The following is a 22,690-nucleotide window of genomic DNA, read 5'->3' on the forward strand; positions in this document are numbered from 1 at the left end:
TAGAGAAGAGGACACTGCAGATAAACAGGTACAATGTATGTAGGAAGATTTGTTTCATCTCTGTGTATCACCTGAAGCTGGTCACTTAGCTGGGTATATGCATGAGTTAACAGTCACTTTAAAGCTGATGCAGCACGTTTGTGTTGGTGCAAATGTGCTCACTCAGTTAAATCTGTTTTTATATGAATCATATTGCATGGATAGCTATATTATTGCTTTGTTGCCCTTTACAATTTGGAGAACTAATTCAATAACACACATACCTTCCATCCTTCTTAGATGGGAAAGAGGGAAACCTTACAGCACAAGGTACTGTAAGTAGACATAGGACACCGCCCCACTTATGAATAGTTAATATGTAGAAATCACTCAGTTAAACCCATTATGCTGTCCTGCTAATGGTTAGCCAACAACTAGCTAACAAAACTGACAGAAGCAGCGTTGTGTTTCATTCCAAAACTGAATTTACTTCTGTGAATAGTTATGTAAAAAATATAATTACATAAACTGAAGTTATAATAAGCTTGTAAACATGTCTCTCACAAATGCCTACAAAGAACACATTTCTTGCTAACAGCTACCTACAAATCACATTGAATACATTTAAATGCGATCTAGCGATGTACGTGACTTTAACAAACACAATGAAAGAACTTGCAGGCATATGTGTATTAAAGGGAGAATGGAGGGTATCCAGGATTCTGCCCTAGCCATATGGGCTGGCATCCATTGTGAGAACCTTCCAGACCAATGGGAGGAAGGATTTTTCCAACTCCAGCTCCTAGTTCATGAATCAACATGCCAAGGCATGCCTTGTTTTGTAAACTTGGTAGCAGTTTGCCAACACTCTGAGAAGCAGATCTGTAACATCAGTTGCCACCATGGATCAGAAGCAAAGATTCCTCCGGATGGCTCATTGTTGTAATCCCACCTATGCAAGACTAGCAGTCAAAGGCATCTGTGGACAAGATGTGCTCACATATACAGGAGTGCGTAGGCACTCACTGACACTATAACGTGTACTGCTGTTTCTTTGTATACCTTTAATGTAAATGGTGGGTTTTATGGCCTGCTGCTTACTCTCATTTAACCCCCCTGGCGGTATTCCCAAGTGTAGCTCGGGGTAAAGTTTCAGCACCACAAGCGGTAACCCCGAGCTACACTCGGGAATACACTGCAGCGCTGCTCCGGGATCTCTTCTGCACTTACCTTGTCCTGCGTTCCTGCGATGTCCCCCCTGCAATGTCCCCTGTAATGTCCTCAGGCCGATGCTGGCATCCGTCTTCTGCGTTCCGTTCCCTGCGAGCGTCAGGACGTACGGGGAACGGAACGGCAGGAAATTTAAAAATGTGAAAAAGTGACATTCACTAAATACACTAAAATCACATAGTAAAACATTCCTGTATCAAACCATTTCACATACATTTTGTCCCGAGTGCTTTGTCCGGCGCCCTGCCTGCATTTTTACTGTTCTTTCTGCCTGGAAACTGAGAAACGTCCATGGCGTCCAAAAAGCGTCCCTTTAGGTCAAAAGTGGTTTTAGATCGTCTAGAGAACAGCGATAGTAAATCAGAACCACTTGCAGAATTGAGTGATAATGATTCGTGGGGGAAATTCGTCATCAGACACTGAAAACGATTCTGCAACTTTGCTCAGCGATGTGCGAACTTGGCGCTATATTTCAAATTTCAGTGTTTTTGGTTTGATTATATTATTGAATTAAATGTATTATTATATTATTATTTTTTATGATTATTTATTAAATTATAATTTATAATTTTGTGTTTCAAATTTTATCATACCCGGGATGTTTACTAGACTCTTGTTCGGACAGATTTCGGTGAGTTATTCCTAAAAATTACAGGCCTACAATAAAAAAATCTACATATTTCCATGAAAAAAAATGTACCGCTTTGAGCACAGAAATACTGACATAATCAGACCGCTAGGGAGGTTAAAGTTATTAATTGGTCCCTATAAGGCTCCATGCACACAGGGTGTTTTGATAAAGCTGGTAACGTTAGCTGTGTAAAGCCATGTTAAAAAAATTAATTTTTCAGCTTTTTTAGAATTTTCGCATTAGCATTTAGTGGTGTTTTGCTGTGTTTAGTGGGGTTTTCCCATGTTTTTCCACGTATGCATTTTTAAGGTTTTTTTTTAGCAAAAAAACAATTTTCAGTCAAAAAAAGTCCACAAATGCCGGTTTGCGGCGTTTTACCATGTTTTGCCATGTTTTTCAGCATTGGAGCGTTCTTACAGCTAAAAAACTCCTCTAGAAACTCATTAGTCCTGGGTTTTTTTCCAACCAAAAAATATTGATTACAGTCTATGTGTGCAGGGACACATAAGATAACATGCTGGGGGGTTTACTATCTAGAAAAACAGTCAAAAGCCAAAAGCAGCTGCTCTAAAAACGTCCGGTGTGCATGAGGACTAAGAGAGGAAGTTTTCACATGTTCAGTTCCTCTTTGAAATTGAAAGGGGGGGGGGATTGCAGGCAAATGATTGACAGAAAGGAGATCAACTTTAGAGCAGGGGCGGACTGACTATTTGGAAACTCGGACACTGCCCGAGGGCCCGGGGTCAGTAGGGGGCCCCATGAGATGCCCCTGGTACCTTTTTCATAGGCTTTTTTGAGTTTGGGCAAGAACACAGGGGCCCCATGATCCCCTATTGCCCGGGGGCCCCATGAGTTGTCAGTCCGCCTCTGCTTTAGAGTGTTCTATCTTAAAATAAAATAACGAATGTGTAAACATTAATGAAAAGTTCCTAAACTGTGCTAAATGAAGGAAAAGCCAATGCAAATAAAATCACTTCTTCAAAACCGCCAACAGCTCCAGGGTTCCAGCCACCAGCACAGGGGTCTGCTTACCAGAGACTCAGATCTCAATACACAGCAAGGCTTACAGTGCTTTGTGAACAAAACTCTGACCCCAGGTTGATGGATGATTCTCTCCTCTGCTTGGAATGTCAATACCAGCACACAATACAATATGTCCTCAAATGTAGAAAAAGATCAGAGAGAACTCTATGACAGCAATTCCCATGCAATTTATTGAAAAAATAATGTCATAAACTCATAAGCAAAAACAAAAAAATTCAGATCGCAAACAACCACCGCTCATCCGAGCTGGCGCGATGATGTAACCACTAAGCGCTACCCTATGCATTCCACTCTACGGGATGTCTTCCAAGGGAAGTCAGAGTCCTTCTATGGCGTGTATTCAGAGCCCTGAGTTGGATTTATAGCTTCTCTTTCCTTCTGCCACTATCTGCATGAGACACTTCTGATCATTTATCCTGACACCGAGAAATCCTGGGGGAGATGACCTGGCCTTCCTCCAGCACACAGCAGGTGATTGGCAGCCTCATCTGTGCATGTTTTCTTATGAGAGCGCATGTGTGTGTGTATGTGTGTGTGTGGGAGGGGGTCCATTGCCTCTGTTCAGTCCTTAGATTACATTCAGCTCCTCTTGCTATGCTGTGAAGTGCTTGACATCAGATCCATTCCCCCTACCTCTTGAAGCTCAGAAATGCTGTGTAAACTAGGCACTTTGAAAGACCGTAGAGGAGGGCTGCAAATAAATAGGTACAACTTGTGGAGGATTTGTTTCATCACCTGAGCAGCCCTGAACCTCCTCTTCTTGGGTCCTCCTGCTTAAAGAAACCCCCAACATACTTAACTCCTGACATATTCCCAAAAACTCCAGAACGTGAAGGTGTGAGCTTTAATTCTCCAGCATCTAACAATAATTGAATTATCAGTTTGGTGTACAGTCCCTTTACTAAAGATATTGAAGCTGCATGTTCTGTCTCTTCAATCTCAGCATTGGAAGTGTGATTTCTGTAACTTACAGTTGTGATGAGATAGCGATCTCCAATCTTAGTTGAATAACACAGGCAGTGACTCGATCGGATGACACCTTGTAGAACTTGTGAAGTTTATTCCATAAACTGAGAGAATCTTACAACAATGAACATCAGATAGGTCAAAAGATCATAATGCGATCTGCTTCATGACACGAGGTTTGAAGCTGAAATGCATTACTGGGAAAAGGGTGGGCTATCTATACAGCATGAACTAAACCAAAGGAAAGGGAGGAGCAGAGACAAAATACAAGGAACACTTAAAGGCATATGACAGTCATGTGAAATATGACACTGCAGCTTTATTTTATTATTGCAAAGTAGTTTTTCGTAAATTCCAGAATTGTCATGTGGCCATATTTTTGTTTTCTAGAAAGTATCAAAGAGCCGTCTGTGTCTTTGGAGTTAAATGAGGATGGATTTCCGGAGTGTAGAGCCAGTGGTCGTGGTTTACCAGCAAATATCTCATGGTTTCCACTTTCTGATGATACAAACGCCACAACCATCGAACATTCAGATAACAGCTGGACGGTGATCAGCACATATGGGAATGATAATATCAATGCTACCGCTGTCCTCTGTCTGGTTTCTCACTCTACATTTAAAGAGCCCTGGATATGGCCAATTTCACTGATAAAATCCAATAAATGTGAGTATTTGGTAACCTTATGGTAGATACTAGATGGTTCTTATCGGGGCTTTCTTTTTCAGGAACTCCCTCCCCGCCCCTCCCTCCTTCTAAGTCGCTTCTTGTCTCTGCACCCCCTACTCACTTCCAAGCACTGTCTCTTAATTTGTATAGAGTTTGGTAATGATAAAAAGAAAAGCAGTAAAGTGATTTCCCTGCAGCCAGCAACAATAGACCCCCAGCAGCAACAACAGATCCTGCAGAAGCCAGCATCAACAGACTCTCCTGTAGCTAGCAACAACAGACCCCTCCCTCAGCAGTAGATCCCTTCCCAGGGGCGGACTGACCATTTGGAAACTCGGGCACTGCCAGGGCCCAGGGTCAGTAGGGGGCCCCATGAGATGCCCCTGGTACCTTTTTCATAGGCTTTTTGAGTTTGGGCAAGGACACAGGGGCCCCATGATCCCCTATTGCCCGGGGGCCCCATGAGTTATCAGTCCGCCCGTGTCCCTTCCAGTAAAAATGTAACCCCTAGCAACAATAGATCTCCTTCCAGCAACAATACACCTCCCAGCAAAATAGATCACCATGCAAAAATGGATTGTCTCCAGCAACAATAGATCCAGCACCAACGAGCATCAATAGACCTTCCAGCACAACCCAGCACCCCTTGCCATTAAATACATTTAGAGCTGGAGGTGCCAGGACTGTGTTCCCCTGCGTTTCCAATTATATACAAGCCCTGGTAATTATCAACGTAATACATTTTGGTTGGATTTTGAGGTATTGCCATAACAGGACATATCCACAGAAAACAAATTGTTTCAGATTTGGGTGGGCAAACAGCTTCACTCCTTCCATGAAGCCATAAAGGTGACCATCACTTTGTGTTGGACTTCCCAACTGCATGACAATTCATCCAAAAGTATTAGTTTAGTTATAAACAGCGTCTAGTGAAATGACGCCCATAGTTACTTGTGTTCCTTGGATCTCCCGGCCATAATTCCCAACTCTGCTCATGTCCACTTGGGCGATTTTGGTGTTCCTGCAATGACTTCCCAGAGACTTGAATGGGACTTTATCCCTAGTGTAGTGCCTTTAACCACTTCCTGTCCGGACACTTTCACCCCCTTCCTGTCCAGGCCAATTTTCAGCTATCAGCGCTATCACACGTTGAATGACAATTGCGCGGTCATGCAACACTGTACCCATATGAATTGTTTACCTTTTTTTTGAGACAGATAAAGCTTTATTTTGGGGGTATTTATTCACTGCTGGGATTTAAATTTTTTGCTATGTAAATGATAAAATTATAAAATTTTGCAAATAAATAATTTTTCATCATAAATCTTGGCCAAAATGTATTCTGTTATCTTTTTAGTAAAAAGAAACAAGCCAAATTAGTTTATAACCAAAAATTATAATTTTTAAACATTTTTTTAACATTTGTATTTTATTTTTTTATATTATTATTTGTTTTTTGCGTTTTTTTTACATACTTTCACCCTAGCAGTACAAAGTCAACATGGTGACACTGTACTACTTGTGGGGGGTGATGAAGATTTTTTTTTTTTTTTTACAGTGATTGCTTTTACACCCATATAGGATGTAAAAGCAATCATTTCTCTTTCTCTCTGTCTGCATTCTTGCAGCCATTGAGAACTACTGAGTGAGCTGTGATTGGTCACAGCTTGTCACATGGTACAAGGCTGTTGTGAATAGCCTTGTACCATGTAAACTCTGTGATCATTCACAGATTTCACACGTAGTAAGCAATGATGTCACAAGTGACATCTTGCTTACTACTTTGCATGTGATCACTGATTGGCCAATCAGCGATCACATGATCGGGACCTCGTACAGAGGTCCCGTCCGACGATTGGTGTTTCACTGTGTCCGGAGGACACAGCGGGCACCGGATTGTGGTGCTGCGCGCTCCCAGGGAGCGTGCACAGCTAGAAATGACGGGTGCCATTTATGAATTGCAACCCGCCCCTGGAGTGCCACCGTCCGGCCGTTTATAAACAGCAGGCGGACGGCAAGAGGTTAATATTCAAGTACAGCCCCAATTAAGAGCTAGGAAGCATAAGCTTTGCTGATTGTGAAGCTGTAGGTTTGACTCTGTTTTGACCTCTGTAGAGGGACCACTGCTTCCCCACAGAGAGTAATACTCCTGCATACATGGCACAGGAAAGGCTTTTCTACTCAGTCTGTAGCTGTTTCTAAAGAAAACCAACTGTAACGGACCATTTGCGTTGCATTAGCAGACTGGAATTGAACCACTTGGACCAAGCCTATTCTGACACTTCTCTCCTTCATGTAATAATCAGTATTTTTTTGCTAGGAAATTAGAACCCCCAAACATTATATATATATTTAATCAGACACCCTGAAGACGAAAATGGTGAGTGTTGCAATTTTTTTAATGTCACATAATATTTGCGCAGGGGTGCAATTTTGTTGGGTAAAAATACACTTCAATTTTAATGCAGAAAAAAAAGGAGGAGAGGTGCCGACAATGTCTGTTTCAGAGGCGGCCTTACTGGTCTGGCCCCAAGAGGAAAGCTCCTTTCCAGGATGTCAAGTCCCTAATCTTTCCCTCCTCATCAGAAACCCTTCCCTACCACTAGATACTTTCCCTAACAAGCGGGGTCTCTCTCCTTACACTAGCCACACACAAGAAGTGTGCCAAAACCTGGGGTCAGGGACTGCAGATCCAAGATGGCTGCCAGGAGTCCCATGGGTGCAGCGTAACCAACAATGTTCCATTGACCCAAGAAACCACAGAGAAACATTATTTCTCTTGGATTCCGTCTCCTGGCTGAGGTGCCTCTCGATTTGAGCGCCATCTTCAGTGGAAAAAACAAACCACACCTACCTACACACCTGCCAGTAGAAATAAAAATGCTGTTATCTAATATAGTATACATCATTTAAAAATATGGACGCATAAGATGTAATGTGAATAAATCATGCCTCTGAGTAAAATGTTTTAGCCTATGTGAGGAATATATATTTTTTAAAGGAATGTGATAAATATTCAATTTGTCTTCCTTTAGGTGAGAAGTGCAGGAAATCGGTGGGTTTTTTCTGGATCATAGCTGGATTTGTTGTCTTTGTTGTGAGCATTGTTGGATTGTTTGTCTACACGAGAGTCAAAATTGAGGTATTTACTGTTCTAAAAAAAAAGATTTTTTTTTTTGTGGCTTAATTTATGATTGCAGACAGGGGCTAGTAAAAATAGTGTAGTGCCCTCCTAGATAGGCGCCAGGTTAGGTATATTTAGTTTTTAGTTACATTTTAGCTCTCCTGTAATCAATGGACCTGTTTCTGATTGCTCTGGTCTACTCTGAGCTTCAAAGGCTGTGTGCTTCCCCCTGTAAGTCAACAGCTCAATATTTATGTTGTCTCAGCCATTCCCTCAGGAAGGGTCCCCAGATGGTGGCTGGGAGTGAGCATAAATAGTCTGAAGTCTGGATCTGCCTTGTTCTTGTCTTGTAGGAGAAGATCCCAGCCTGGAGGGCTGCTGCCTTCTTGGGTGGCCCAGCTGGCATTTACCAAGAGCTCATTGAGGTCATAGTTGTCCTAACCTGGGAGCCTATTCTGCTGCAAATTCTTTAAAAGCTTAAAGAGGGGTTTCATGGAGGATCCGGTCTGGAGATTCCACTGAGGAGATTGTCTGCCTGAGTCTGGATGGGAGCATCCAAGTCCCAATGACACTGTGAGCCCTGGTGCACCAATACTAAGACTTGCCTTGCCTGGGACATTGCTGATGGTGTCCCAGTGCTGTCCACTTTATGTCCTACTGCTGAAGGGACTATTTCGAGGAGTAGCTGCAAAGGGAAGAGTGTCTTCATATTCTTGTTCATTGTTCTAGAGCAGTGGTTCTCAATTTGTGGGTCGCTACCCCTTTGGGGGTCGAATGACCCTTTCACAGGGGTCCCCTAAGACCATCAGAAAACACATATTTCCGATGTGTAAAAAGCAGCTACTGTGTAAAAAGCAGCTGCTGTGTTGAAAGCAGCTACTCTGTTAAACGCAGCTACTGTGTTGAAAGCAGCAGTATTGGAGGTAAAACGACACTCATGAATTATAATTTCTGGGTAAATAATTTTATGGTTGGGGGTCACCACAACATGAGGAACTGTATTAAAGGGTCACGGCATTAGGAAGGTTGAGAACCACTGTTCTAGAGTATCCCACAGCTTCCCTAAGCCCCATCCAAGTTAATCTGCAATAAACTTTAAAAAGGCAACCCATTGACTGTTTACTGAAACAGAAGAGCGAATGTTGATGTTTGCTAGTATGAAAAAGAAACTGGGACAAAAATCAGTGGCCCTTGCGGGGATAAACGCTACAATTGGTTATTGAGCTGTGGTTTTACCACCCCATTAAAATACAAACTTAACTGCTCCTAAATGACCTAATCACACAACACTATTGGAGCCAGGTGTTGGACTACAGAAACATTAAGAAGGAGACATTTCCCTCTTCACAATCAGTTTACTTTTACTTTCTGCTGTTGTGCTGAATGTTGTGTTGCACTACCTCCTCCAGTCAACACTATAGCCAGAAAAGCCTATGGGTTCCTATGCAGAACACAGGGGATGATGGGACTGAAGTCCAGGAGGTAAGCCATATTGTGGAACTTGTGCAGCCTTTGCACTTTAATTCCCAAGAGACACCAGGGCAAGAAGGAGCAGGGGAACTGCTTTTCTGAGACTGTCCAGCTAGGTTCTTCCTTTTTGGGTCTGAGGGAACCATTGAGAGCACATCTGCTGCCAGGCCAGACTAGTGGAGACACCCGAGACAGCACAGCACAGACCACAGCAACTGCATTTGCGTCAGTGCTGGAGGGAGACTAGAGCATCCTCTCACCCTCTACTTCCCACTGCTGGATCTCTAGAGGTATTCTGTGGAGAGACTAAAGGGGCTCCCCTTTTTACAGTGAGAGTTCACAGCCGCACCACAGGAACTGGTGAGATGGCACTGCCCATTGTTCACACTGCTATCAGGCACTGAGTTACTGGAGGCAGGGCATTAAGTATACTGCACCTATATTACACCTATACCACACTTTTACTGCTCCTTTACACCTATAGTGCCTGCTGGTTTAAGTGCAGCAACACTTCTCAAAGGGCCCCAATGATAGCCAGCAGAAGAACAACATAAAGGCCTGCCCCTCATGTAATATCATCCTGCAAGTCCCCTTTGTTACCTTCTCCCTTTTCCTTCATCTCTATGGATTATCTGTAAAACAGATACAGGCTAGCTGATGTACTAGTCCAGTAGAGGGTAGTTGTAAAGAACCTGTTTTTAAGTTAATGTTGTGTATATTGTTTTTAAATAATAGGATGTATCTACAAAAAAATGTAACTTTGTTTTATGTACTATTGTCTTGTGATGTGCCTATAAATTCTGCTTAATAGGAGTTGAAGGGGACTTTATTTGTCTCCTCCAGTACATTTTTGTTCTTTTATTAAATACCCAGTATAGGGCCACTCACATTTAAAAGAAGTTAAGCAAGCTCATCTGTATGTATGGAAACTGAGAGAGCACATAAGGATGCCATGTAGCGCATCAGCCTCCCCCCCCCAAATACTTAACTGAGCTCCATCTTAATCCAGCAATGTGCACAATAGCAGCGTCTCTCCGGCTCCTCCTCATTGGTTGAGACAGCAGGCTCCTGCTACTATCAATCACAGCCAGTGTGCCAATTAGGAATGCACAGGGGGTGGGGTGGGGCCGAGCCACACTCCATGTGTGAAAAGACACACAGAACAGTAGCTTGGGAGTGAGCCTTCTTGGGTGCCCCCATAGCAAGCTTCTTGCTATGAGGGCACTTGGCAGGAGGGAGGGGCCAGAAAAGCCGGTGGAGAACCTGAGAAAAGGAGGATTGGGGCTACTTTGTGCAGGACCATTGCACAGAGCAGGTAATTATGACATGTTTGTTATATATAAAAAAAAACAATCTGCCTTTAACCACCTCCAGACCACCATATAAAGAAATGCCAGGCGCAAGGAGGTTCTCTCGTTCTGGGACGTCCTCCCACTCATATGACGTCCTGTCACTCTGACCGTGCGTGGCACCGGGGGCGTGCAGTATGGCGATCGGTGGTGCGCTGTGTCCCTTGGGTACATCGGATCACCGATCAATGGAAAGAGCCGAAGATGTCGGCTCGGTCATGTGATCAGTTGTTACCAATCACAGCTGATTGCATGTAAATATGGAAATGCCGGTTATCAGCATTTCTCTCCTCACGATCTGTCACGCTGACAGAGGCGAGGAGAGTCGGTAATCGGCTTTCCTCGGAGGGGACATCTACACTGATCATCAGTGTGCCCTGATGATCAGTGTAGCCCCAGCAGTACCAACTGTCAGTGTCCATCAATGCCTGCTGTCAGTGCTCATCAATGCCACATCAATGACACATATCAGTGCCTACCAGTGCACATCAAAGTCACATATCAGTGCCCATCTGAGCTGCCTTTCAGTGCCAGTCAGCGCCACCTATCAATGCCAGTCAGTGCCACAAATCTACAAACTTTTATAACAAAAATTAAGAAAAAAATTATTTTTTTTTTAAATTTTCAGTTGTTTTTGGTTTGTTTAGCAAAAAATAAAAAACCCCGAGGTGATTAAATACTACCAACAGAAAGCTCTATCTGTCTAAAAATAATAAAAATTTCATATGAGTACAGTACAGTGTTGCATGACTGCGCAATTGTCATTCAAAGTGTGACAGCGCTGAAAGCTGAAAATTAGCCTGGGCAGGAAGGGGGTATAAGTGCCCTGTAGGCAAGGGGTTAAAGCCTATGTGTGCACAGATGCATAGGATAACATGCTGGGGAGTTTACTGGCTGTAGAAAAAAAATGGCAGAAACCAAAAACAGCCGCTGTAAAAATGCCCTTTAAAGAGGTTGAGGCAAAGAACAGAGGACCCATCCTAACCAGCGGCTCCTAGGGGGGAAGGGCTACACCATATTTCAAAACAAATGGCGTGTGTGTAGGTGTGCCGCTGATCTCCTCCAGGCCTGCAGAGTCCAGCAGTGCATCTTTTCACCCACGGTGGATTTCTATGTATGCTCACAAATGATGCCAGCATCTGGTGGATGGGCATGGCAGTGCCCCACGGTATTTGTGCACATGTGCTGACATCCACGCATGCAACTTAGTAACACACTGCCTCATGGGATAGCTGTGACAGACATAACAATCCTAAGGGGCAGTGGGGCCCTGCCTAGGCTAGAAACCCAGAAGTGCTGTCTTGCAGCACAGTAACATGGTAAATGTATTATTATTTATTACAGGTACTAGGTCCAACTTAGACGGGAGCCAATTGACCTACCAGTATGTCTTTGGAGAGAGTGAGAGCAAACCAGAGTACCCAGAGGAAACCCACACAGGCACAAGGAGAACATGCAAACTCCAGGCAGGTGGTGCCGTGGTTGGGATTCGAGCCAATGACCCTAGTGCTGCTAGGCAGAAGTGCTAACTATTTAGCCAATGCGAAGTGTTAGGGCAGTTGCAGGGGCGGACTGACCATTTGGAAACTCGGGCGCTGCCCGAGGGCCCGGGGTCAGTAGGGGGCCCCATGAGATGCCCCTGGTACCTTTTTCATAGGCTTTTTTGAGTTTGGGCAAGGACACAGGGGCCCCATGATCCCTTATTGCCCGGGGTCCCATGAGTTGTCAGTCCGCCCCTGGGCAGTTGAGTACCAAAAAACCCTTCCCCCCGGTCCAGGACAAGTGGGTGGACTGGGACCTGTCACCTGCCAGGAATGGTGAGAGGAGAACATACATTTATCCCCCCGTACTACACTCTGCTCTGCTTAGACTGCCCTCTACATAATAGCCGGCAGCTACGCATCCACTCACTCTTAAAGGAACAGACACTCAAGCACTTTTGTTAGAAGGGCCCCATCACAAGCCGGCCAATGTTAGCAGCAAGGCGCTAGGAACTTTGCCACCACCATACCATAGCTGGGGTATGTAAATGGAGCGCATTCAGGAGCATTAATATTGAGTCAGTTGGGTCTAATTCAGTTAAATAATGGTTAGTCTGGTTAAAATGTAGTTTCTTACGGTCATAACACAGTTAGATCTTCCAGTTATAGGCTGGTGTGCATGTTCTTCCATTCTGAAACTTTGAAGTGTTTAGTTGCTACATATCACATATTGTATTGTCACCTGCGTTCAGACAATATATTCACTTAACCACTTCCTGTCCGGACACTTTTACCCCCTTCCTGTCCAGGCCAATTTTCAGCTTTCAGCGCTATCACACTTTGATTGACAATTGCGCGGTCATGCAACACTGTACCCATATGAATTTTTTACCATTTTTTTGAGACAGATAAAGCTTTATTTTGGTGGTATTTATTCACCACTGGGATTTTTATTTTTTTTGCTATGTAAATGAAAAAGTCCAAACATTTTTTTAAAAAAAATTTTGCAAATAAATAATCTTTCATCATAAATCTTGACCAAAATTTATTCTGTTATATTTTTAGTAAAAATAAAAATAAGCCAAATTAGTTTATAACCAAAAACTATAATTTTTAAACATTTTTTTTACATTTTTATTTTATTTTTTTATATTATTATTTATGTTTTTTTTTTTTTTTTTACATACTGTCACCCTAGCAGTACAGTGTCACCATGGTGACACTGTACTACTTGTGGGGGGTGATGAAGATTTTTTTTTTTTTTTTACAGTGATTGCTTTTACACCCATATAGGATGTAAAAGAAATAATTTCTCTTTCTCTCTGTCTGCATTCTTGCAGCTATTGAGAAATACTGTGTGAGCTGGGATTGGTCACAGCTTGTCACATGGTACAAGGCTGTTGTGAATAGCCTTGTACCATGTGACCTCTGTGATCCTTCACAGATTTCACACGTAGTAAGCAATGATGTCACAAGTGACATCTTGCTTACTACTTTGCATGTGATCACTGATTGGCCTATCAGTGATCACATGATTGGGACCTCGTACAGAGGTCCTGTCCGACGATCGGTGTTTTACTGTGTCCGGAGGACACAGCGGGCACCGGATCGTGGTGCTGCGCGCTCCCAAGGAGCACGCACAGCTAGAAAAGGCGTGTGCCGTTTATGAACGGCAACTCGCCCCTGGACTGCCACCGTCCTGCCATTTATAAACAGCAGGCGGACGGCAAGTGGTTAAAGTGGAAGTGCACATTATCTGGATACCACGAACCAAAAATGCTATAAAATTAATTTTTAATGTCCCAAACAAACGTCTCCATCCATTCATGTCTCCATGCTTTATTTTGCTGAGAAATCACTTTGAAAAACACCTCCTGGCATTTCTGGCCGTGGCCATCTTGAGCAAGGGCAGATGATTCACGTAGCAGTTACTTACTGGAATCTGTCTCTCTTTAGCTCAGGCATTGGCTGAGCTGAGAACCCTCCCTCCTCTCCCGAAGACTGCTGGGATGTATGACATCATTTGCTTAGGCGTGGAGACCAGGAAGTAACTGAAGGAATGTAAAAAAAAAGGGTAAAATAAGTAAATATGATATACTTTCCTATTTACTAATGCTAGAAGCATAAGAATCAGCAATAGTCCATGTTGATTGAGAGAGTGAAGTTACGCTTTAACCTGCTATCAGGTGGTTTGATTCTACTTTTCTGTGCATTATAACATTGTTTTGAATTTTTAACTCTTAAGTTAACCAGGTACAAATGGTTCCCTACCTCTTACCGGGTGTGTCAGTTTGGGTCGAGTGAGATTAAGAGTCGTGGCAGAACAGAGGACCCATCAAAATCAGCGGCTCCTGCGGGGGTAAGCACCATGTTAAATAATTATAATAGAATAGAAACGTTTAGCATTTGTGGAAGAAGGGGACAGCACTATGACATTGTTGTGTAGGGGAGTTCAGTTCTACTTTAACCACTTCAGGTCTGGACCAAGGGTGGACTGACAACTCATGGGGCCCCCGGGCAATAGGGGATCATGGGGCCCCTGTGTCCTTGCCCAAACTCAAAAAAGCCTATGAAAAAGGTACCAGGGGCATCTCATGGGGCCCCCTACTGACCCCGGGCCCTCGGGCAGTGCCCGAGTTTCCAAATGGTCAGTCCGCCCCTGGTCCGGACACTTTCACCCCCTTCCTGTCCAGGCCAATTTCCAGCTTTCAGCGCTATCACATTTTGAGTGACAATTGCGCGGTCATGCAACACTGTACCCATATGAATTTTTTAGAAGTTTTTTGCGGCAGATAAAACTTTATTTTGGTGGTATTTATTCACCACTGGGATTTTTATTTTTTTTGCTGTATAAATGAATAGTTAAAATTATTTAAAAAAAGTGTTAATCTTTCTTCATAAATCTTGGCCAAAATTTATTCAGTTATCTTTTTAGTAAAACAAAAATTAACCCAAATTAGTTTATAACCAAAAATTATAATTTTTCAAAATTTGTTTTTTATTTTTATTTTTATTTTTTTTATATTATTATTTATTTATTTATATTTTTTTACATACCATCACCCTAGCAGTACAATGTCACCATAGTGACACTGTACTACTTTTGGGGGGTGATGAAGATTTTTTTTTTTTTTATACACTGATTGCTTTTACACCCATAAAGGCTGTAAAAGCAATTATTTCTCCTTCTCTCTGGCTGCATTCTTGCAGCCATTGAGAAATACTGTGTGAGCTGTGATTGGTCATAGCTTGTCACATGGTACAAGGCTGTTGTGAATAGCCTTGTACCATGTGACCTCTGTGATCATTCACAGATTTCACACGTAGTAAGTGAAATCTACTCTTCATGTGATCACTGATTGGCCAATCAGTGATCACATGATTGGGACCTCACACAGCAAGCACCTAATCGCGGTGCTGCGCGCTCCCAGGGAGCTCGCACAAGCAGGGAGGCCGGGAGGACGTTTATAAACGGCCACTCGCCCCTGCACTGTTCCCATTTATATACATGGGCCGGACGGGAAATGGTTAAAGTGGAGCTTTACCCATACCAACTTGATAAAAAAATTATGTTCTTTAGCAAGGAACATACATTCCACATTAATAATTCTGCTACCAAAATTAGAGTGTGCTGCAAATTGCCTCCAGCATTCCTCCTGCTTCTTCTTGCTGAAGGTTGCCATTTTGCTGAAGCCCAGAGCTCCTGAGCAGCAGTAAATCTTTAAGCTTTCAGCAGATCAGCCTCTAATGGCTCTGGTTTTAGGCACAATGCCAAAAAATAGAGAGCAACTGAGCATGTGCAGGGCGAGACAGTGTTTTGCTGGATTTTAAACAGTATAGGCACTTACAGTATTTTTCATGTTTTACATTATACCTACAAAAAGGGGCCAGCATGAAGTGATCTAACAAGGACTTCATTTTCTGAATAAAGTGCCACTTTAAACTGCCAAGGCAGCTGGATGGGGTTGTACACATGTACACCTAGGTTTGCCGTTGTGGCACAGTATCCTCATTCAGCTGTCAACCCCCCCCCCCCCTCAAAAAAAAAACCAGTAACTCAGAGACAGCAGTATTGCCTCCTGTAAGCTGCGCTTGTGCTATTATGTGCAAAACGATCCACTGCTAATCGCTTTTCAAAGACCAATGACTGTGTAAATAAGCCCCAATTTAAGTGTGGCATATTAATACAGACAAATAGACATTCTGCTGCAAATACAGTTGCAAGAAAAAGTATGTGAACCCCTTGGGATTACGTGGAGTTTTGCATGAATTGGGCATAAAATGTGCTCTGAACGTCATAACAATAGAAGAACACAGTCTGCTGAACATAATACTACACAAACATTAGATGTTGCCATGGTTTAATTGCACATAACATGTAAACATTCACAGTGCAGGGAGGAAAAAGTATGTGAGGCCCTAGCTTAATGACTTCTCCCAGAGCTAATTGGAGCCAGGAGTGAGCCAACCTTGACTCCAATCAGTGTGATGATATTGGATGTGTTGCTGACAGCTGTCCTGCCCTTAAAAAACACACACCTGTTTTGGGTTTACTGGTTTCAAGAAGCACTGTCTGATGTGAACCATGCCTCGCAGAAAAGAGCTCTCAGAAGACCTACGCTCAAGAATTGTTGACTTGCATGAAGCTGGAAAGGGTTACAAAAGTATCTCCAAAAGCCTTGATGTTCATGTGTCCACGGTAAGACAGACTGTCTACAAATGGAGAAAGTTTAGCACTGTTGCTACTCTCACTAGGCGCGGTCGTCCTGTAAAAATGACTGCAAGAGCACAGCGCAGAATGCTGCATGAGGTAAAGAAGAATCCCAGAGTGTCAGCTAAAGACCTACAGAAATCTCTGGCACATGCTAACATTTTTGTTGACACATCTACAATAAGGAAAATATTAAACAAGAATGGAGCACATGGGAGAACACCACAGAGGAAGCCATTGCTGTCCAAAAAGAAGATTGCAGCACGTTTGAAGTTTGCAAAAGAGCACCTGGATGTTCCACAGCACTACTGGCAAAATATACTGTGGACAGATGAAACCAAGATTGAGTTGTTTGGGAAGAACACACAACACTATGTGTGGAGAAAAAAAGGCACAGCACACCAATATCAAAACCTCATCCCCACTGTAAAACATGGCGGAGGGAGCATCATGGTTTGGGGCTGCTTTGCTGCCTCAGGGCCTGGACAGATTGTTGTCATTGATGGGAAAATGAATTCCAGAGTTTATCAAGACATTTTGCACGAAAACGTGCGACCATCTGTCTGCCAACTGAAGCTCCGCAGAGGATGGGTGATGCAACAGGACAATGACCCAAAGCATACAAGTAATTCAACAAAACAATGGCTGCAACAGCACAGAATACGCCTTCTGGAGTGGCCCAGTCAGAGTCCTGACCTCAACCCGATTGAAATGCTGTGGCATGACCTTAAGAGAGCGATTCACACCAGACATCCCAAGAATATTGCTACACTGAAACAGTTTTGTGAAGAGGAGTGGTCCAAAATGACTCCAGATCGTTGTGCAGGTCTGATCTGCAACTACAGGAAACGTTTGGTTGAGGTTATTGCTGCCAAAGGAGGGTCAACCAGTTATTAAGTCCAAAGGTTCACATACTTTTTCCTCCCTGCACTGTGAATGTTTACATGTTATGTGCAATTAAACCATGGCAACATCTAATGTTTGTGTAGTATTATGTTCAGCAGACTGTGTTCTTCTATTGTTGTGACTTAGATGACGTTCAGAGCACATTTTATGCCCAATTCATGCAAAACTCCACGTAATCCCAAGGGGTTCACATACTTTTTCTTGCAACTGTATAAGCCTCCCAAAGACAGTTTTGCAGGCTGTACTCTCAACGGGTAAGTCCCCGATCACATTGTGTGCGGCTCGGCATGCCATACGACTTGCAAATCGCATGCCAAGTCGCAGCCTATTGTCTGCAATTACAGCTGTCATATTGGTGCGGTTCTGATTTGGTCAGAGCCGTACCGATTTCTAAAGTAGTGCATGCACCACTTTTGGTGCGATTTGTACAGACATCTGTGTCTATCGGCATGTCACTGGACTTTGAAATTGTGCGACTTCACTGTAAGTCGCACGATTTCAAAGTCGGGATTGGTGTGACCGGGGTGTAAAGGTTGATGACTGATTAATTTTGATTGATCTTCAAAGTTTTATTGTCAACATATTGTACATTGGTGAATGCTTTTCAGTCAATTCTGATCAGATAGTTATGAAACTTATATGATTTTTTAAGTGGATGATTTTTCAATCGTTTTTTAATTAATTAACCTTTCAAGCTAAATAATGAAATGTAACGACATGCCTGACTGCCTGAGGCTTCATGTACACGAGCCAACCCTGACCGCCAGCTGCGGGAAAACATAAATAGCGGCAAAAACGTGGTACCACAGTTATCATAGCTTTGCTGCAGTTTTGCCAAGTTTTGCGTTTTCACGCGTTCGGCGGTCAAAACGTTCCTATCCTGAATGCGATTCTTCCACCTTCAGGAGAGGGAGGTTTAACCTAAACGCAGCAGCTTCTAAACTCTGTTAAAAACCTATGTGTACATGGACACGCAGGCTTTTATGGAGTTGAGTTTAGGAGATTTGGCAAAACAAATGCTCAAAGCTCCTAAACTCGAGTTTAGGAGCTGCTTGTGTACATGAAGTCTAAATTTAAAAAGAATGTTGGCAGGTACGGTTAGCTTGCTTGCACGCTAGATGGTTCTGTTGCTATTTTGACATTCTAGAGCAGCGGTTCTCAACCTGTGAATCATGACCCCTTTGGGGGGGTCGAACAACCCTTTCACAGGGGTCGCCTAAGACCATCGGAAAACACATATTTCCGATGGTCTTAGGAACCGAGACACCGCTCCTCTATCTGTCTCCAGGCGGGTCCGCCCACATGCAGATACGCCCACATACGAGTACCCAGCATGATGACATCATCGCGCCAACCCCATCACAAACACCCCATACAAATACAGGTGTATGTGACAGGATTGGCGCCATAATGTACTTATGTGGACCAGTCACACACGTGTAAAGAGCAGCTACTGTGTAGAAAGCAGCTGCTGTGTTGAAAGCAGCAGTATTGGAGGTAAAACGACACTTCATGAATTATAATTATAATTGGTTTTGTGATTAATCACTATGCTTTAATTATGTTCAATTTGTAACAATGAAAATACATCCTGCATATCAGATATTTACATTACGAAGTAGCAACGAAAATAATTTTATGGTTGGGGGTCACCACAACATGAGGAACTGTATTAAAGGGTCGCGGCATCAGGAAGGTTGAGAACCACTGATCTAGAGGGACATTGTAGGTAGGTGCTAGCTCCCCTTTCAGAGTAATCCCTCCTGTGGTGATGTATTAGGTAGAGTTAGTGCCCATATATACCAGCCATGGGTGGGGCCCAATGTAGTCGGGATACAGGAGCAGGACACCCCAGACCTGCAAAGATCTAATCCTACACCAAGTTGATCTAAAGAGCCTGGTGCAGGGCTGCATTTCCAAGAGAAGTGGCACAGATCATGTGAGGACTAGCTTTAGTCTCCTTGTCTACTACACCTGACCTTCTTCTGCAGGTTCTGTAGCATACAGCCTAAGGCCTTGGGGGCCTGAACGTCTCCTAAATGTGAGTGACAGTGAACCCTGGGAATAGGTGTCACCTGGGAGTGTGTCCAGCTGGGCATAGCTATAAAAGGGACATTAGAAAAAGACTGGTACTAAAGGAAGCACCTTGTGCACCTGACCCTCAGCTGTGGGTCCTGTGACTTGGTGATGGATAGCCTAAGGCGGTGGACTTAGTATACATGGTGACGTGGTCACAAGTCTGAGCTGCTCCTCCTTCACATCAGAGACCTTTTGGCTCTAGCCCCCTTTCGAATGCTCGTACATCTTCTTCAGGAGCCCAGGTGAATGAGATCCCAGAACCCAGTCTTTTAGGACCAATGATGTATTCATCTGCTCGGACAACAGTAATATGAATCATCGTTTCCAAAAGGGGATCACAGAAGAATGATGAAGGGCCCAAGGACACCCAATCCTCACACAAGGAACTCCATCAGTGAACCGCCCAGCCAGTCATATGTAACATAGAGTGGTCCAGCATATATGTTTAACATCTCACAGGGTGACAATGATAGTCTCCCATAGATCAAATACAGTGAGTGTTGTCACCCTAGGACAGGAAGTGTGTTACTGGTAGGATCACCAAATTGGAAATAACAAAAAATAATAATGCAGGAACTGCATTAGACTGGTAAGCTGCAACATATTACATTTTTGTTTTGCAGATTAGCTATGCTGAAAGTGAGTGGAATCAAATTTTGTAACCCTCATACTTGTTCTCCTTCTAGAAATGCCTTGCTGTCATGAACTTTTGTATGTTCTCTTATAGGAAGAAGATGATAAGACCTGCACATCTGTTTCAATAGAACCTGAATAGCTCTGCTTCATGGAAGGACCGCATTAGTTCTTTAGAATACAAACTCTTCATTCAGTGCGAAAGTTGTTATACGTTTCAGAATTTTGTACATACCTATCAGTATTGTGGGCCAATTACTTCTCACACAGTTTGGCCGGACCTTCAAACGTATCTGGACCTTAGGAGCATTTTGTGCTGCAGCAAACTAGAAGAATCCCAACGCATCCTCATATCAATGGCTGTTCTGCAATATTCATTAGACAGAAAATCTAATTTTAGGGATGAGCAAACCAATCAAGCCAGAGTTTGCGCTGGACCAAGCCAATTTGCAGATTTAAAAATGTAATAAACTGTGTTTGAACCTATAATTTTTTAAGGAGCATAGCCTAGGGTAGCGCTTCTCAACTTTTTTTTTTAGTGTTGGCAACCTTTAAAAGTAAGCAAAACCTTGTACCACTCCAGTTTAAAATTTTGAAAACTTAAATGTTGCTTATGAATGGGAAACCTGGGCCTAGGATTATGCACCCTACCATCTTGCCCCCATTACACCAGAGGTCCCTCCATAACATCAGAGGTCCTCCATCGTGTCAGAGGTCCCCCATTAAATTCTCGCTAAAAGATAGTATCTTGACCCGTAGCGCTAAACGATTGCAGAAAAACCATACAAACAGCTTCAAATGTACACAATGGTAGTAATCTGAACTGGATTATAATTCCAATGCTGCCTTCTTAAAATCAGGGAATATTGCAACTCTATAAACCAAATCAAACTAAAAGGGCGCAAATGCCTAGCACATTATCCAAAGCACTTTATTAAAGGATTAAAAGAGTAAATACTCACAAGATCACATGTAGTATCAGCTTTGTACACAAACCACAAAACCAAGGATCTGGCGCATGATACGACTTTGTTGGGATGAGTCAGCCTGGGAGTGATGTAGTTAGTTCACCTCAGTACAGGCTGGGAGGCTCTACAGGTCAGGGCTTCTGGAGCTCTCCTACCCTTCCAGAAACTTAGAGAACTTCCTGGAAGAGGGGTGGAGGAGGTGAAGAGGCCCCGGTCTGCTTGTTTGAGGGAACCTGGCCAATCCCCAGGCAGGGGGCTGGGCATAATGACCAAAGGACAACCCTTAAATTTGGCAGAGCCTGAGTGTCAGGTGGAAGATAGATTGAGAGAAGGCTAGAGTGTGGCGTCTGAGAGGTTGGCCCCAGGGAGGGGAGCCTACCTACAGGCAGGATACTGGAAAGGAGGACCTCTACTGTGCCAAGTCTTTTAGGGAGGACATCCTGTGCAGCAGGGAAGGAGCCAGCCCAGCGAAAGGCCTTAAAGCAGCTACCAAGCCACCACACTGACAGGACAATGTGAGTGCTCCTACACACCACACCCCTGGACCAGACAAGGGGAGAGGGTGGTCAGGTGCATGACCCAACTAGTTCTCATTCAGGACTACTTAATTGCAAGCTTTTGGAATCCCTTGCCCAGGGATACCCTCAGCACAGCTGGGTGAAGAGGAAGGATTCATATGGGGTCTGAGGAGGTACGCCAAGGTTACATTAGTGCTCCTTAACAGAGACTGTTTATATTTTTTTTGGCATCACATCTTTTTTGTACAGTGTACAGGTTGCTAAGAAGTTTGCCTTCAAGTTTTGCAGTTCCTAGACCCCATCCAAGCTGTTACCTCCTAAATAAAACAACTAAAAAACGAGCTCAAGGACTGTATTACTGACTCTGTGTGAATGTGAAGATGTGGAAAATGCGTGGTGCCTAGCTGTGCAGAGCTTGGGGGGGACCCAACCAAATCCAGTGGCCCTCAAGAGGGTAGTGCTACATTATTAAATAATAGTTTGATATACTTTGAACCAGAAGAATGGTATCCTGTGCCAAACCCTTGGTTTTGTGGTTTACGTACAAAGCTGATACTACATGTGCTCTTGTGCGTATTTACTCTTTTTAATAACGTACTGTGGATTGTGGACTGTGTTTGCACCCTTTTTGTTTGATTTTGTCCCCCATCAGATCACAGTCCCTTCTTTAGGATAGAACCACCCCTTCACATAAAAGGCCCCCTAACACATCAGAGTCCCCTCTATACATCAGAGGCCCACTATACCTGAGAGACTCCATTGCATCAGAGTTCCCCCAACACATCAATCAGAGCTTCTCTATTACGTCAGATTTCCCCCTTCAGGTCAGAGTGACCCCTTCACATCAAAGGCCCCATGAAAACAGTCCTCCCTATAAATCAGAGGCCCCATATACATCATTATCCCCCCAAATCATCAAAGCTTCCACATCA

The 22,690-nt window shown here is 43.5% G+C and overlaps 1 protein-coding gene across 1 annotated transcript in view; it reads left to right on the plus strand.

Annotated features, from left to right (window-relative positions):
• Window positions 1-22,099, plus strand: part of LOC149450465 (cell surface glycoprotein CD200 receptor 1-A-like) — a 69,819-nt gene extending 47,720 nt beyond the window's left edge. Inside the window, exons 3-6 of the mRNA XM_089691875.1 lie at window positions 4,241-4,516; window positions 7,555-7,661; window positions 14,189-14,302; window positions 20,367-22,099. Coding sequence (XP_089548001.1) covers window positions 4,241-4,516; window positions 7,555-7,661; window positions 14,189-14,302; window positions 20,367-20,414 — 545 coding nt within the window. The 3' untranslated portion in view covers window positions 20,415-22,099. The remainder of the gene's footprint in view (window positions 1-4,240; window positions 4,517-7,554; window positions 7,662-14,188; window positions 14,303-20,366) is intronic.
• The last annotated feature ends 591 nt before the right edge of the window (window positions 22,100-22,690 follow it).

This window comes from Staurois parvus, unplaced genomic scaffold (genome assembly GCF_062004578.1).
Source record: "Staurois parvus isolate SC_StPar_1 unplaced genomic scaffold, SC_StPar_1.0 ptg000574l, whole genome shotgun sequence".
NCBI lineage: Eukaryota > Metazoa > Chordata > Amphibia > Anura > Ranidae > Staurois > Staurois parvus.